The sequence below is a fragment of the Gymnoscopelus microlampas genome (assembly GCF_963454915.1).
Source record: "Gymnoscopelus microlampas genome assembly, chromosome: 5".
NCBI lineage: Eukaryota > Metazoa > Chordata > Actinopteri > Myctophiformes > Myctophidae > Gymnoscopelus > Gymnoscopelus microlampas.
The window spans coordinates 13,643,404-13,661,831 of record NC_139942.1 but is presented as its reverse complement, the minus strand read 5'-3'; the positions used below and the strand labels follow the sequence as shown (position 1 = coordinate 13,661,831).

General features: G+C 37.9%; 2 protein-coding genes across 2 annotated transcripts; both read left to right on the top strand.

Annotated features, from left to right (window-relative positions):
* Positions 1-8,779: 8,779 nt before the first annotated feature.
* Positions 8,780-11,018, top strand: LOC311044926 (uncharacterized protein; the record flags this gene model as incomplete). Its single annotated transcript, XM_084056736.1, has 3 exons — positions 8,780-8,946; positions 9,366-9,467; positions 10,858-11,018. The coding sequence occupies exons 1-3, from the start codon at positions 8,826-8,828 to the stop codon at positions 11,016-11,018; spliced, it is 384 nt and encodes a 127-aa protein (XP_083912862.1). The 5' UTR covers positions 8,780-8,825.
* Positions 11,019-14,477: 3,459 nt separating this feature from the next.
* LOC311046276 (CD209 antigen-like protein C) lies at positions 14,478-17,543 on the top strand (the record flags this gene model as incomplete). The annotated part of the gene is made up of 6 exons (XM_084058494.1): positions 14,478-14,571; positions 15,180-15,281; positions 15,909-16,061; positions 16,163-16,299; positions 16,466-16,578; positions 17,194-17,543. 6 exons carry the CDS (start codon positions 14,478-14,480, stop codon positions 17,330-17,332), a joined length of 738 nt encoding a protein of 245 aa, XP_083914620.1. The 3' UTR covers positions 17,333-17,543.
* Between the last annotated feature and the right edge of the window lie 885 nt (positions 17,544-18,428).

The following is an 18,428-nucleotide window of genomic DNA, read 5'->3' as shown; positions in this document are numbered from 1 at the left end:
TTGGAAAATGAAGGGCATAGCTCAGACTGTTTTTCAGAAAAGTTGGGAAGATTAGCAACTCTAGAAATGTCATCTATTACTGGCAGTGGCAACAACAGACTATACATTACACAAGGTGCATTTCTGTTGTCATGAAATATGTTGAGGCAAGTCCACAACCAGTTGCAAAACATTGCAGCGGTCTTGACTGACCAGTTGCAGGCCTGTGACTTTGGGGAAGTAGTTGCAAGTATTGCAGTTGCACAATTGCGTTGCGAATCATTGGAGTGGACTGGCTTACACAAAGGTTTCCATTGTCAATAACCTAAAGATGTAATACCATGTTTAGCCTGCATGATTCTAAGGAAATTATGAATGATGAATTATGAAATTAAATAAACAAAATGCAATGCATAGGATAACTTTTTACTTTACCATTACATACATGAATATCACCTTTGCAGCAGGTGCTTTTTCTACAACAGTTGTTTACATGTGAAGCAGCTCTATGGCTTGCAGAATTGCTAATCAATTGATTCATTAATCTATTGACCTACAGTAAGTGGGACAAATCGAATATCATGCAGGTTCAGTTCATGTAGTCCGTAAGCTAGGAACCCAAATTTACCATCTAGGCGGAATAATTCTCATAGTGATTTTTGGGACGGTATACACCCCTACTGCTAGAAAATGTGATAATATTGCAGCAGTGGTAGCTTTCCGTGTGTTATCAATCCATTCATAACCCCATGCCAAAGTGTATATAGAACCGAAGCATTCTACTTCAAACTGATGATTCTCTCTTATTATTAACCCTCTCTTTTTGAAAAACGTTGGGCATAGCTCAGACTATATTACTGGCAGTGACAAAATCGTGACCATACATTACACAAGATGTACTTCTGTTTTCAAGATGTAACACAAAGGTTCCTCTGTAAATAACCTAAAGATGCAATACCATGATTACAAGGATTTTAAGGATATTATGAAATTCAATAAATTAAATATAGCCTAATGTAGGGGGAGACCGGAGACAAAAGTAACACTTTTTGTATTTGCCTTCATAATTCACAGAGTACTTGAAATATCCTAGTCACTTTTGTTATAAGAAACATATATATGTGCCCTAATTAATAATACAAAAAAATAAGCTTTCATTAATAAGGACATGGCTAAAATATGAATTTGAATGCAATGAGTCACAAAAAAAAAAAAATTGCCCCCGTGACGGGGGCAGTTGTAACACTGTAAAAATAAGTCATATTAACACCCTTTATATCAAATAAAAGCACTTCACTGAATAATATGTATTTTTTATAATTTAACATTTTTACTTACGAATGTTTTATATACATAATTACAATTATTTTGTATTTGTATTAGAATTATTGTATTTTTTAATTTTGTTTTTTCAAATGTATGTCTATTTTTTATTTAAATGTATTTTTATTTTTTACATGTAGTGACATTTAGTGAAATATGTTCATTTACTAACATAAAAGTATGTAATCCCAGACAAAAAAATCTGCTTGCATTGAAAACACATTGTTACAATTGACCCCGGTCACTGTGTTACAATTAACCCCGATGGGGCAACCATGATAAAATTCCATCTTCTAGCTAGAAACACCTATACTAGCATATTGCCCTGCCAAGGTAAAGAGCAGTAACTACGAAAACAAAAATCACTGAAAATTTTTGCATCTGTTCTTGAGGTAATTGTTTATCCCCCAAAATCACAAAGGCTAATTTGACCTTTGGGATACACAAATAAGTCGGCGTGTCCAAAAACGTAGTTACTGCTCTTTACCTTGGCAGGGCAGCATAGGCAGCTGACGTTAATTTGTGACCAATAACATAGAGATGCAATTCATCTAAGATTATATTAGCTGACATCAGAAGGAAGAAGGAACAGTAGAGGGAAAATACCGTACACTCAAACATTTACGTTTACACCTCAAAATCAGTTTTTTGTTGAAAACTTCTGCTGAGATGAAATGATCATTCTATGCTTTCATAGGCAGAGAGAAGACCCTACTGAGCATGTGCACAAGAAGTCTCACCCCTCACCTCTATGACTGACAAAATCGTTAACTCATTAATTCATTCTTGACAGAGTAAATAGTAAGAATCAATTATCCAGCCCCAGTTCATGTAAGCCAGGACCCCAAATTCAATAAATCAAATATAATGTAGGTGTGTAAGTAATAATAGCATTTATTTTACTATTACATATTTGCAGCATCTTTTCACCAGCAATTGTTCACATGGCAAAATCACTAACCCGTACCACTATACTATTTGCAAACTGTTAATAAAGTATTCAATCAATAAAAATAAATAAAAAGAAACATTCACTTTACCGCTTTCCCCTTGTGTCAAACGAATTCACGAGCCCCACTATCCCAAACCAATGAATAATATTATTTTCACATAGGCCTGTCTCATTTTCTGTTTATAATACAAGACAGCACACATAGCTACAGTACCAGTAGTGCAATTCCATCACATATTTTCGTAAATGAATAAACTACTTGATCACACTACAGTGTCACACAAATGCATCAAACGTAGCAGATCCACTCGCAACATGTTTGGAGCTTGTAGATCTGCTACCTTTGCTGTTTTTTTATTTGAATCCTGAAAAGTAAAAGTTTTGGACGTATGAGGTTCCCACCCCACAGAGACAGAGATAAGCTGCTGTGCATTTAGCTACCAAACAAGGGGTTGAGAGGAAATGACTCCACCATTCTCGCAAAGTGTTTCAACACTTTTGTGACTTGTTGACTGTGTTCCACCAAGTTGTGTTAGTTTGAAGTTGAACGAGAATGTCTGAGGACGTGTACACCATACCAGTACCTGAGGACGTGTACACCATACCAGTACCTGAGGACGTGTACACCATACCAGAACCCACAAACGACACATATGAATACCTCAGGTTTGGGAACCCTGGGAACACAACACAGCGTGGAGGTAATAATAATAATAATAACAATAATAATAATGATAATGATGATAATAATATTAATAATAATAATAACGATAATGATGATGATGATGATGATGATGATGATAATAATAATAATGCTACAATGATTAATTATAAAGGAACAGTTTGTTAAGATGATCAGAAACAGTGACATGCACATGAAAAAATAATCTTATATTCAGGATAACATAATGTGAAAGTGTACTCATGAACAAATTGTTAATTTGTATGGGCCAAGTGTTGTTTGCAATGTGACTTGTGCTGTAATTATCATTACTAATATTACTTTATTGACTGTTTTTAATGGCATATTTGCATGTGATTGGATTAGGCACAATGCATGTGCTCTGCTTTGTGTAATGTCGAAAAGCAAATACACCTTGAAAATGAGACGTTTGTTTTTTCAGAATCCAGTGAGTCAAAGAAGAATTGCCACAAAGCTACTACAGTGTGTCTGGGGCTGCTGTGTCTTCTCCTATCGGTTGGCATCATTGGCCTGGTCATACACAGTGAGTGTCATCATTCTATAAACAGTATGTTTACATCTTAGGTATATTCGAGTCAGAAATAGTATTGATTTGCTGAAACACTTTGAGCTCTATTCTGAGGCAGGAGGATTGGTGTAAGGGCGTGCAGAGTGGACGGAGAAATAAAAAAAAAGAGTTATGAATTGGGCTTTAATAATAATAATAATGATAATGTTTTTATTTATTGCTGCTTTCCAAAATATCCTTTTGGAAAGCAAAATATTGTTGCACTAGGAATCTGCTGCATTCAACTACTTCACCCGATTTTGTTTAACTGCATTCTGGGAATGGCAGTTTTAAGAGAAAACTGAGCTATCCTAGGTGTCACCAAAAAATAATCTTACACATTATGACTTGCAGGACTATTTGTTATTTCCTCCCACGGTAATTTTACATTCAAGGTTAAAACAAAACAAAATCAAGATTCAAGATTTAGTGTATTCAGAGCTTGTTGTCAATATATTTTCTTGGTCTAATCTTTCATGGGGAAGTAGCTATTCAGCACCCTACTGTCAGTGGTGCTGTGGCTGTGGAGCCACTTGCCATGTGGCAGTATCTGAAACAGACCGAGGTTGAGATGGCTAGGGTCTTTAATGAGCCTGCCAGGGTGGGGCCCTAAAAGATGATCGGCCCAGGGGCCCGCGCGGGGGTTAATCCGTCCCTGAATGTCAAATGTGACTCTTGTTCTTGCGTCTTATACTTTACTATCAGAACAAAGTTGTACATAAAGCTCATCAGTTTCTTGATTCTCCTTGTTGCAGATTCTAAATTGATTAAAGAGCTGACTGAAGAACTGAAGAGGAGGAAGCTCTGTGGTCAGTGAGACATCGCTGTTTTTCTTGTTTTTTTTTTTTCAATGTTTGTCATTAATCTGAGCAAATGAAAGACCAGTGTCTAACTTTATTTGTTATTGTTAGAAACACATGGATTTACATTTGATGGCGGTGTGTGTTACTACGTCTCCACTGAGAAGAAAACCTGGAATGCGAGTAGGCAATACTGTAGAGACAGACAATCAGACCTGATGGTCATAAACAGCAAAGAAAAACAGGTGTGTGTGTGTGTGTGTGTGTGTGTGTGTGTGTGTGTGTGTGTGTGTGTGTGTGTGTGTGTGTGTGTGTGTGTGTGTGTGTGTGTGTGTGAGAGAGTGAAAGTGAGAGTGAGTGAGTGAGTGAGTGAGTGAGTGAGTGAGTGAGTGAGTGAGTGTGTGTGTGTGTGTGTGTGTGTGTGTGTGTGTGTGTGTGTGTGTGTGTGTGTGTGTGTGTGTGTGTGTGTGTGTGTGTGTGTGTGTGTGTGTGTGTGTGTGTGTGTGTGTGTGAGAGTGAGAGTGTGTGAGTGAGAGAGAGAGAGAGAGAGAGAGAGAGAGAGAGAGAGCACTTCAGTAACCAGCATCTTTTTTTTTGTCCAGGACCTTGTTGAGAGAGTTGCTGGCATTGAACAGAACATGTGGCTGGGTTTGACTGACAGAGACGAAGAAGGAGTCTGGAAGTGGGTAGACGGAACCCTACTGACCACACCAACGTAAGACTTTACCTTAATTTTCTCTTCTTCATTTCAACTAACATTTTCACTACATTTCACATCTTTGTTGCTTTTTTCTAAATGGCATTATCAAATAAAAACGTGCCACACTGTCACTAAAACTATACTTGTATGTCTATTCCATTATCCAGTTAATATAATCTAATATCTAGAATGTCTCCTGAGGAGGCACGTCTGAAGCCTGTCCCGTACGGGAGTCTCTTTTGCCTCATGTATTAAATGTTACTTCTTTAGGTACTGGAGCAGTGGTAGGCCTAAAGGCGATGGAGAAGAAGATTGCACTGTGTTTTGGAATGGAAATGATAAAGATGATGAAAGATGGTTCGACAAACCACGTTACGAAAATAACCGTTGGATCTGTGAAAGAGTTCTTGGCTGAAATCATCATTTTCACAATTAGTTAGCTGGTGTGTTGGTACAGCTAAATGATGGGTGTGTTTTCATGTAGTAGTTTATATGTTTGCTTTGGTGTGTCTGCCTTGTAATTCCACCCAATATGCCTTGTAGAAATTACAATTGATATCAATATTTTTATTTAGTTAAAGGGGAGCCAGCATGTGAATAACATGAATCTAACAGCTATCTGTTTAATTTTAATACCATGTTCATATACAGAACGTATATCAGCCCACAAATAGTTTTGCGATCCTAACTGTTGCCTCCCAAAATGTTCAAATGCTTCTGTCATACAGTCTGGAGCGACGGAAGCTCTGAAAATGATCAAACGGATGTGAAGCCTCCTCCCCACTTCCGTTTCGTCTTTACAGTCACACAAATGTATCCTCATATAAATCAAAATCATCTAAGCATATATCGTTTGCTGGTTAGCAGAAATGGAAATTTAAATATGAGAGCTTCCTGTCTCGGATTTCCGGAGGTGTAGTTGTAGTTCCATTACATTACATTACAGTCATTTAGCAGACGCTTTTATCCAAAGCGACTTACAATACGTGCATTCAACATAGGTAGGCAAGAAAACTACTAATCACCAGAAGTCTTAAGTGTATTCTCTTCTAAAACGAGCAACTAAGAGTATACCTAGCGCTAAGGTAAAAGTGCAATATATCAGCTACCTACTTTCTTAAACAGATGAGACAACTAGGAAAATCAAATGAGCAAGAGCTAAAGCAAATAAGTGTATCAAATAAACAAAATCCAATAAAAACAAGAGCTAGTAGTTCCAAACTCTATATATTATTTGGAGATTGTGGAATAGTTGGCTACGCGAGACTAGCCCACAAAGGTTATCTGTGCCCATGCAGAGACAAACTTCACATTATGTGCAATGTACTGTGACAAAAACACCTTTCTGTTCCTACACTGTGTACTAGTCTGTGTTCTCTGAGTCCAATAAAATGTATCTGCAACATCAATGTTTATGCGTTTTAAATTGGTGTATTCTACTCAAGATCAGATAAGAATGTGTTGCTTTACTTCCGAGTTTATTTAAGTGGAATAGAAATAATGTCTATTAGGTTCAGTGCATATTTCCCCTGCTGGTGCAAAGTATTGTGAATGAATGGACTGAAAAAAAACTAAAACAAAAAAACATCACTGTCTCTTTGGACGTTGATATGAACAGTGAATAGAGCACTACAGGATAAATGCTACACAGCATGTATTCCAAATATTGTTACTGCTTTGCCAATTGTAATAAGTTACACTACTAGTTACTGTGCAAAGTAATAATATTATAGTAATATATTACTTAATGATCTGTATAGGCAGCGCCGTATGTCATATGCTCAAGCTAACATGCTGGGGAGGAAATTCTATTCATGTTCAATTGATGTGAAGGTAAACCTTTTCAGAGATAGTATGGCATTAGATGCGCAAGACCATCAAACCACGCCATTCCCATTGGAAAACCATTGACAGATTCCACCCCATAGGTAAAACACATGTGCGTTGTGGCCGTGCCCTAAAGTAAAAAATACCTCATAATTGTACCTAAGTACAGTAGTTGAGTAAACAACCAGTGTAGACAACCAGTGTGTGTCCGCTTATTATAAGCGACTTTGGGCTTGTGTTTCCTGTAAAGTCGCTTATAAATTGGTAGAGTTGCAGCTTTATTTGGCCTTGCTTCTAAAGTGTAGTTGCTTATTTAGGCTTGTTTCAAATTCTTTTTGATTATTGTTTAAACCAGTGGTTCTCAAACATTCATTCATGTCCCCCCTAAATAAATGAATGTGTTAAATAATTTATCCACGGACCCCCATCTGAAATTATAATTTGTGCCAGATTTGTGTTTCAAAATGTTCTTAATTTTTTAAATTATATTTTGTATTTTATTTACGGGAATTCAACAAAGGCGGGGGGAGGGTTAATGCAAAACAAACTTAAATCTTCTTCCCCAATGGGGCGTTTGAAACAGTCCTTTTTTCCTTTTTTCAGTTTTAACCCTGGCTGATCAGTACACAGGTGTTGTCACTTGCTTGAGTAGACACAGCAGTCATCATTTCAGTCTGATTGAGGTGGTACCAGGGAATGTACCGCCCCTCAATCCCCCCGCCCAGGGTCAGAGAGCTCCACTTACCTCTGGGAGGCCGCATGTCAGGGCGAGCCCACAGTGACACTCCACAGTGTGATCATTGATCGTTGTTGAGGAAATGCTCGCCACAGCACAGAGGTGGGACTATCCTGTGACATCTGTTGCATCATCCTTAAAGCAGAGCTGATAACGTTGTTGTCGGGCAGAAAGCTCTTATATCCATATTTTTACTTTTTGTGTTTTTTTCCCGTAAATTAATGCCCTACTTGATCACACTACAGCATCACACAAAAGCAGTGGTGGACAGTAAATATACTTGAGTACAGATTCTGAGGATCTTACTTGAGTATTCGATTTTTTTTTGATACTTATTACTCTTGCTTGAGTACATTTCCAAGTATTTTACTTTTACTGAAGTATATTTCTGGGAAGGCTGTAAAGTACTGAGTGCTTTTATGTTGGCTGTTTCTTTTTTCTTCCCTAAAATTGCATTTTAGGGAAGAAAATAGAAACAACTAAATACTTTTACTCCTACACACCCATACAAGATGTAATAAAGAGGCGAGCGGAGGGGGAAGCCAGAAACACGGCTGGTGTGAGAGCAGAAGTGTGGCCTTCCCTAACGGGTGTATAGGAGTAAAAATATTTAGTTCTGGTTCCTCAGTCATTTCTATTTTCATTTTTATAGATGTGTCTGCAGGCTTTGTATAACTTTGTGGTTCTACAAGCAAGCACATCAGTGCATGCAGTCCAGGTGGTTTCAGAGAGTTACTTCTCTGAAATAAGAGTTACAAGGTCCTATAAATTCATTGTGAAAACATTACAGCAATTCATTGATATAAAAATTAAGTACTTTAAGTATTTTTTTAAAGCATGTATTTTTTTAAACTTATAAGTATATTTAAAAGCAATGACTTTTTTTACTCTTACTTAAGTAACATTTTCCCTGAGCTACTTTTACTTGTAGTGGAGTATATTTGATCAGGAGTATCTGTACTCTTACTCAAGTACTGGGGTTGAGTACTTCGTCCACCTCTGCACAAAAGCATAACAAGTAGCAGAACTACAAGCTCGAAACGCGATGCTACTTTTGCTGTTTTTGAATTTGAATCCTGAAAAGTAACAGTTTTGGACATCATGAGGTTTCCACCCAACAGAGACGATAAGCTGCTGTGCATTTAGCTACCAAACAAGGTGTTGACAGGAAATGACTCCACTATTCTTGCAAAGTGTTTCAACTCTTTTGTGACTTCTGTGTTTCCACCAAGTTGTGTTAGTTTGAAGATGAACGAGAATGTCTGAGGACGTGTACACCATACCAGTACCTGAGGACGTGTACACCATACCAGAACCCACAAACGACACATATGAAACCCTTAGGTTTCCTCAACCTGGGAACACAACACAGCGTGGAGGTAATAATAATAATAATAACAACGCTACAATGATTAATTAACACATATATGTTATGCAAGAGCAGTGGTGTCTCACACACAAACAAATCTATTTGGACAATGCCATAAAGGAACCGTTTGCTAAGATGATTAAAAACAGTGACATGCACAAATATAATAAAACAATAATCTTACATTCAGGCTAACTTAATGTGATAGTGTACTCATAAACAAATTGTTAACTTGCATGGGCCAGTGGTGTTTGCAAAGTGACTTGTGCTGTAATTATTATTACTATTATCAGGACTTTATTGGCTGTTTTAATGGCATATTCGCATGTATTCACATGTGATTGGATTAGCCACACAATGCATGTGCTCTGCTTTGTGTAATGTCGAAAAACAAATACACCTTGAAAATGTGACGTTTGTTTTTTTCAGAACCAAGTGAGTCAAAGAAGAATTGCCACAGAGCTGTTACAGTGTGTCTGGGGCTGCTGTGTCTTCTCCTATCGGTTGGCATCATTGGCCTGGTCATACACAGTGAGTGTTATCATTCTCAGTATGTTTACAACTTAGGTATATTCGAGTCAGAAATAGTATTGATTTGCTGAAACACTTTGGGCTTTATTTTGAGGCAGGTGGATTGGTGTAAGGCGTGGGCAAAACAATAAAGAGTTATGAATTGGGCTTTACACCGTTTCCACTCACATTTCCACAATGTAAATAAGCTCTCACATTTTTGTGTGTTTTTTATGTTATTGCTGCTTTCCAAAATATCCTCAGTGCTAGGAATCTGCTGCATTCAGTTTGGAGAGCTACTTCCAACGATTGTGTCTCAAACTGAATTCTGGGAATGGCAGTTTTAAGAGACAACTGAGCTATTACCAAAAAAAGACTACCAAAATGAATGAAACACATTATGGCTTTAAAGGGCAAGACCACTTTGGTAGAGGTTTGGGTTGTGTAGTTACCTTGCCATGATGTAACTCCAAAGGTGGGCAAGAAATAAAAAAATATTGCTCCATTGATTAGAAATTGATAATTCAAAATATGCTCCTCATTGACTTACATTGTACGGTAAAACTGCTCTCAAAGTCACTCTTTTAGCACAAAAACGAACGCAAACAAAGTTGATTCAGACAATATAGAACATCACCAAACCCAGTACTGTTTTTTTTTTAAATAAAAATGTCAACTTCCTGTTGATTTTGCCATTTAAAAAAACCCGTAGAAAAGTAGAAAACCCGGACTGGATCGGCGGATCCGGATCCAGATCTTCAAATAGTAAAATCAACAGGAAGTTGACATTTTTATTTAAAAAACAAACAGTACTGGGTTTGGTGATGTTCTATATTGTCTGAATCAGCTATATTTGGGTTAATTTATGTGCTAAAAGAGTGACTTTGAGAGCTGTTTTACCGTACAATGTAAGTCAATGAGGAGCATATTTTGAATTATCAATTTCTAATCAATGGAGCAATTATTTTTGATTTCTTGCTCACCTTTAGAGTTACATCATGGCAAGGTAACTACACAACCCAAACCTCTACTAAAGTGGTCTTACCCTTTAACTGCAAGACTATTTTTTATACTATTTGTTAAAACAAGATTGAGATTCAAGCTTTAGTGTATTCAGAGCTTGTTGTCAATATTTTTTCTTTGTCTATTCAATCATGGGGAAGTAGCTATTCAGCAGCCTACTGTCAGTGGTGCTGTGGCTGCGGAGCCACTTGCCATGTGGCAGCATCTGAAACAGTCCGAGGTTGAGATGGCTAGGGTCTTTAATGAGCCTGCGAGGGTGGGGCCCTAAAAGATGACCGCACAGGGGTTAATCCGTCCCTGAATGACAAATGTGACTCTTATACTTTACTATCAGAACAAAGTTGTAGATGAAGCTCGATCTTCATTTTCTTGATTCTCCTTGTTGCAGATTCTGAATTGATTAAAGAGAAAAACAACCTGGTCAAAGACAGAGACCAAATACAGTCCCGATATAACAACCTGACTGAACTGAATGACCAGCTACAAAACAAATATAGCAACCTGACTGAAGAACAAGATGACCTGAAGAGGAGGCTCTGTGGTCAGTGAGACATAGCTGTTTTTCTTGTTTGTTGTTTTCATTGTTTGTTACAATTAATCTGAGCAAATGAAAGACCAGTGTATAACTTTATTTGTTATTGTTAGAAACACATGGATCTACATTTGATGGTGGTGTGTGCTACAACGTCTCTACTGAGAAGAAAACCTGGAATGCGAGCAGACAATACTGTAGAGACAGACAATCAGACCTGATGGTCTCAAACAGCAAAGAAAAACAGGTGTGTGTGTGTGTGTGTGTGTGTGTGTGTGTGTGTGTGTGTGTGTGTGTGTGTGTGTGTGTGTGTGTGTGTGTGTGTGTGTGTGTGTGTGTGTGTGTGTGTGTGTGTGTGTGTGTGTGTGTGTGTTGTATCTATCTGTTGTACAGTTTGTGCTTCAGTAACCAGCATCTTTTCTGTCCAGGACCTTGTTCAGAGAGTTACTGGCAGACAACAGAACATGTGGCTGGGTTTGACTGATGAAGACGAAGAAGGAGTCTGGATGTGGGTAGATGGAACCCCACTCACCACACCAACGTAAGACTTTACCTTATTTTTCTCTTCTTCATTTCAACTAACATTTCACATCTTTGCTGCTTTTTTCTAAATGGCATTATCGAATACAAACGTGCCACACCATCACTAAAACTATACTTGTATGCAGTGGTGTAAAGTAACTAAGTACATTTACTTAAGTACAATATTGAGGTATTTTTACATTACTGGAGTTTTTCCATTTTTCAGTACTTTTACTTCTACTCCATTACTTCTCAGAGGCAAATATTATACTTTTACTCCACTACAATTATTTGAAAACTTTAGTTACTAAATACTTTGTAGATTTTGATAATTATTACAAACATACATTAACTACTTCAGCCCTATATACATTTCAGCCATTTGAAAATAGCCGATATACAGTACATGATCTAGAATATAATTTGAGCTCATGATGAAAAAAACAACAACATATAAAAATAATAATAATTGTACTTTCTTTTGTGTTATGTATAAAATGTTATCTTTTTAGGTACTGGCACGATGCTGAGCCTAATAGCGTTGGAGAAGAAGACTGTGTTGCGTTTTGGAATGGATATAATAAAGGATGGTTCGACAAACCATGTAATATAGGCTACCATTGGATCTGTGAAATAGTTCTGTGATGAAATCATCATTTTCACAATTAGTTAGCTGGTGTGTTGGTACAGCTAAATGATGGGTATGTTTTCATGTAGTAGTTTATATGTTTGCTTTGGTTTGTCTGCCTTGTAATTCTACCCAATATGCCTTGTAGAATTTACAATTGATATCAATATTTTCATGTTGTTAAAGGTGAGCCTATAGTATGTGAATAACATGAATCTAACAGCCATCTGTTACATTTGAATACCATGTTCATATACAGTATGTATACACACTCAGTGTAATATTCTTTGTTCTCTGAGTCCAATAAAATGTATCTGCAACATCAATGTTTATGCATTTTAAATTGGTGTATTCTACTCAAGATCAGATAAGAATGTGTTACTTTACATCCCAGTATATTTAAGTGGAATAGAAATAATATCTATAAGGTTCAGTTTACATTTCCTCTGCTGGTGCAAATCATTATGAATGAATGGACTGATATATTCATCAGGGAAAAAAAGAGAGAGAAAAATATCACTGTTTCTCTGGACGTTGATTTGAACTGGTCCAGTGGATAGAGTACTACAGGATGAAAGCTAGACAGCATATTATATTATTCCAAATATTATTACTGCATTGGCAATTGTAGTAAGTTACACTAGTTACTGTGCAAAGTAATAATATTATGTATTACTTAATTATTTGTATCTGCAGTGCCTATATGCTCAAGCTAACATGCTAGGGAGGACATTCTATTCATGATCATGGTAAACCTTTTCAGAGCACACTGTACTCCCCTGTATATCGCCCCCTGTGGGTTAAGTTCAGGAAGGTTGAGAAAACCAAAGTGGTGCAGTGCAAGTGAGCTGTTATGCAATGTGGGAGTCCAACACTTTTCATGCCCTATTGAGAAGGGGTGTTCTTTCTGTATGTAGTGTGTTTTTTGTTGCTTGTTTTTAATGGACCCCTGAGTCTACACAAATAAAGTTAGTTGATCGATTGATTGATTGATTGATTGATTAACGAATAGCTATTGCCCAAAACTGGACAGGATTATCAGAAAGAAAAACTCACAAACATTTCTCCGAACATAAATATTTGTATATTGATTTCTCCATGTTAAATATTATTCTAAATGTAAAACACAATTAAATATTGTGGTATAACGTTCAGAGAACAATGTTAAGTCTGTTTGGCATCCAAACCTTAGAGTTAAAAAAAAAAATCTGCATGATGATCATAACACTCAATTCACTCTATGGCAGCCATTCCCAACCTTTTCCGGATCAGGGCCCACTTTAAAATCTCTAAAGTGTTCGCGGCCCACCCATCTGACCACTTAACTCGGCAGCCATTCGGCTACCGTGTTAAGTGGTCAGATGGGTGTATGGATGGCTGACTCGAACCGAACCGGTACAGAGGTGGCATGCACCTTTGACCTTAGCCTAGAGGAAGCCTTTAAGACCACGGTCCTGAAATACAGACCACTTCTACACACCTTCTCACGTTCTCAGAGCTAGGTTATAGGTGCAGACTATTTGTTTTTATATTTGGTAGCCTGGGACATACCCACAGACTGGTTGTTAGAGGCCTTCAACAACTTGGGATGCCCAAAAAGGAAGCAAACAGGCTGGCAAAGTATTGTACTGTCTCTGCTATAATTGGGAGCCGCCATATATGGCGGAGACGCCGTTACGTATACCCATAGAGTACTGAGTGACATGCTTATTGTATCATGAAGACATATGCCATGATTTTGTGAATGTAACCTTACTGCACCAATAATATTTGTGTCCATGTATGTTTCTCTTTTGTGGACATAAATAAATGGTTAAAATGTGTGTGTAACAGTCTAAGTATTGATAGCTGTAAATTCACCAAGATCATTGTTGAGGAAATGGTCACCACAGCACAGAGGTGGGACTTTCCTGTGATATTTGTTGCATTTTGTCCAACCTCCTTAAAGCAGAACTGATAACATTGTTGTCGGGCAGAAACCTCTTATCTCCATATTTTAACTCCATAATTTACGTTTGGTAAATTAATGCCCTACTTGGTCATACTACAGCATCACACAAAAGCATCAAACTTAGCAGATCCACCCGCGACGTGTTTTGAGCTTGTAAATCTGCACTTTTGCTGTTTTTTTTTATTTGAATTCTGAAAAGTAACTGTTTTGGACATATGAGGTTTCCACCCGACAGAGATGATAAGCTGCTGTGCATTTAGCTACCAGACAAGGTGTTGACATCAGGAAATTACTCCACTATTCTTGCAAACTGTTTCAACATTTTTGTGACTTCTGTGTTTCCACCAAGTTGTGTTAGTTTGAAGATGAACGAGAATGTCTGAGGACGTGTACACCATACCAGAACCCACAGACGACACATATGAAAATCTCAGGCTTCCTCACCCTGGGAACACAGCACAGCGTGGAGGTAATAATAATAAGATAATAATAATAATAATAATAATAATAATAATAATAATAATAAGGGTAATAATGATAATAATGATAAGGATAAGGGTAATGATAATAATAATAATAATAATAATAATAATAATAATAATAATAATAATAATAATAATAATAATAATAATAATAATAATAATAATAAGGGTAATAATAATAATAATAATGATAATAACTACAATGAGTAATTAACACATCTATGGATGTTTTGCAAGAGCAGTGGTGTCTCACAGAAAAAATAAATCAAGTTGGCCAATGCCATAAAGGAACAGTTTGTTAAGATGATCAGAAACAGCGACATGCACATGCAAAAATAATCTTATATTCAGGATAACTTAATGTGAAAGTGTACTCATAAACAAATTGTTAACTTGTATGGGCCAGTGATGTTTGCAAAGTGACTTGTGCTGTAATTATCATTACTATATCTGTTATCTACTGACTTTATTGACTTTTTTAATGGCACATTTGCATGTATTCACATGTGAAGCCACACAATTCATGCATGTGCTCTGCTTTGTGTAATGTCAAAAAAGAAATACACCTTGAAAATGTGATGTTTGTTTTTTTCAGAACCCAGTGAGTCAAAGAAGAATCGCCACAGACCTGCTAGAGTGTGTCTGGGGCTGCTGTGTCTTCTCCTATTGGTTGGCATCATTGGCCTGGCCATACACAGTGAGTGTCATCATTCTATAAATAGCATGTTTACATCTTATGTATATTTGAGTGTTTTTATGTATTGCTCCTTTCGAAAATATCCTCAGCGGTAGGAATCTGTTGCATTCAGTTTGGAGAGCTACTTCCCCCGATTTTGTTTCAAACGGAATTCTGGGAATGGCAGTTTTAGAGAAATATGAGCTATCTTAGGTGTTGCCAAAGAAGACTACTAAAATTAATCTTACACATTACGACTTTAACTGCACAACTATTTGTTATTTCCTCCCATGGTAATTTTACATTCAAGGTTTAGAGATTCAAGCTTTAGTGTATTCAGAGCTTGTTGTCAATATTTTGTCTTTGTCTATTCATTCATGGGGAAGTAGCTATTCAGCAGCCTACTGCCAGTGGTGCTGTGGCTGCGGAGCCACTTGCCATGTGGCAGCATCTGAAACAGTCCGAGGTTGAGATGGCTAGGGTCTTTAATGAGCCTGCGAGGGTGGGGCCCTAAAAGATGACCTGCACAGGGCTTAATCCGTCCCTGAATGACAAATGTGACTCATGTTCTTGCGTCTTATACTTTACTATCAGAACAAAGTTGCAGATAAAGCTCGATCATCAGTTTCTTGATTCTCCTTGTTGCAGCTTCTAAATTGATTAAAGAGAAAAACGACCTGGTCAAAGACCGAGACCAAATACGGTCCCGATATAACAACCTGACTGAACTGAATGACCAGATACAAAGCAAATATAGCAACCTGACTGAAGAACGAGATGACCTGAAGAGGAGGCTCTGTGGTCAGTGAGACATCACGGTTTTTCTTGTTTGTTGTTTTCATTGTTTGTCATTAATCTAAGCAAATGAAAGACCAGTGTCTAACTTTATTTGTTGTTCTTAGAAGAACCACATGGATTTACATTTGATGGTGGTGTGTGTTACTACGTCTCTACTGAGAAGAAAACCTGGAATGTGAGCAGACAATACTGTAGAGAAAGACAATCAGACCTGATGGTCATAAACAGCAAAGAAAAACAGGTGTGTGTGTGTGTGTGTGTGTGTGTGTGTGTGTGTGCGTGCGTGCGTGCGTGCGTGCGTGCGTGCGTGCGTGTGTGCGTGTGCGCCCGTGTGTGTGTGTGTCTTTTTGCAAGATACAATCAATTAAAATGTGTTACAGCTGGTAACCAGCATCTTTTCTGTCCAGGACTTTGTTGAGAGAGTTACTGGCAGAGACCAGACCACGTGGCTGGGTTTGACTGACAGAGACGAAGAAAGAGTCTGGATATGGGTAGATGGAACCCCACTCACCACACCAATGTAAGACTTTACTTCTCTTCTTCATTTCAGCAAACATTTTAAGTACCATTATATTGCATATGAATTATTTCATATTTGCTACTTTTTTCTATAATGGTATTAAATGTTAAATAAAAATCTATACATTAAATACAAATCTATTGCACTGTCCCTAAGACAATTATAACTGTTGTGTATTTCACTAAGCCCTATTCAAATTGTACGTGCTGTGAGCTTGTAGATCGTCTGTTTTTGCAACCTTTTACAAATCTTTGAACATTGTCACCTATGATGACATGCCCAAAATAGGCACGCCAAGGTGAAAGTGGTTAATTTGTCTAGAGAACAGAGATTCTCAAATTATGGGTCGGGACCCCCAGGAGGGTCCCCAGATGATTTTGTTTTGTGCCCACAGAGCCAAATACAATGCAATTCCTCAACTACTATAATTCCAAGTGCTTGTCAGGGTGGGGGTCTCCAGTTCAAATATGATTATTTTGGGGGGTTGCACTTGCAACCCGAAAATTTTGAGAACCACTGGTCTAGAATATCATTTGAGGTCATGATTTTAAAAAGTGAAAGAAAAAACATTATTTTAAAGGTTTTGTAATACATTAAATGTTTCTAATTATCTAGCTACTGGCGCAGAGGTGAGCCTAATAACCAAGGAGAAGAAGAAGATTGTGTTGAGTTTGTGGGTTTGATTCGTATCCAAGGATGGAACGACAGAGCATGTTCTGCCATGAATTACTGGATTTGTGAAATGACTAGTTAGTTTCTGTGTTGTTACGGTTACATGATGGCTGTGCTTGCATTTGGTAGTTTATGTGTTTGCTTTGGTTTGTCTGCCTCAATTTTTATTATTTCGTTAAAGGGAAGCTTATAGAACATGAATCTATACAGCCATCTATTCCATTTTAATGACACACAGATACATGAAGTATGTTGATTTCTTTGTGTCGTATTCTGATTCAGTTTATTAAAACAGTGAATGAATGAACTTTATTTGTCATTGTTACAGTTAAGAACAACAAAATTGTAGCAAACCCCTTAAAAGTGCATTATACAACAACTATTAAAATACAGAAAACTACACCAGTCGATTTTTAAAAAAGTGTCCTATATCGCAATAAAGTGCATATGTTAGTTCTCATTTAGTTCCACAGTGAGAGCCACTGCTGCTCTTGGGTAGAAACTGTTCTTAAGTCTATTTGTTCCTGCCCTCAGCGATCTATATCGTCTGCCCGAAGGCAGCAGCTTCAAGTGGCAGTGCCCGGGGTGGGATGGATCCTTTAGGATACTATGGGCCTTCCTGAGACAACGGGAGCTGTCCAGGTCAGCCAGGGAGGGGAGGGAGCAGCCGATAATTTTTTGGGCAGACCTGATCACTCCCTGGAGTGCCGTCCTCTCTGCAACGGTGCAGCTGCCAAACCACACACATATACAGTAGGTGAGGATGCTCTCAATTGAGCACCTGTAGAAGGACACCAGCAGTTCCTGTGGAAGATGGTAATTCCTGAGTATTCTCAGGAAGTACAGTCTCTGGTGTGCCTTCTTTACAGTGGCAGTGGTGTTGGTGGTCCAGGTCAGGTCATCATTCAAATGCACCCCTAGGAAGCGAAAGTCCGAGGCTCTCTCTACAGCGTCACCGTTGATTATCAGGGGCAGGATGTCTGACTTTAACCTCCTGTAGTCGATGATTAGCTCCTTTGTCTTGGGGATGTTCAAGGCCAAGTTATTCTCTCCGCACCACATCGACAGCCTTTCCACCTCGTCACTATATGCGGACTCATCTCCCCCCGAGATGAGCCCCACCACTGTGGTGTCGTCCGCAAATTTTATTACGGAGTTGCTGGGTGAACATTGTCACA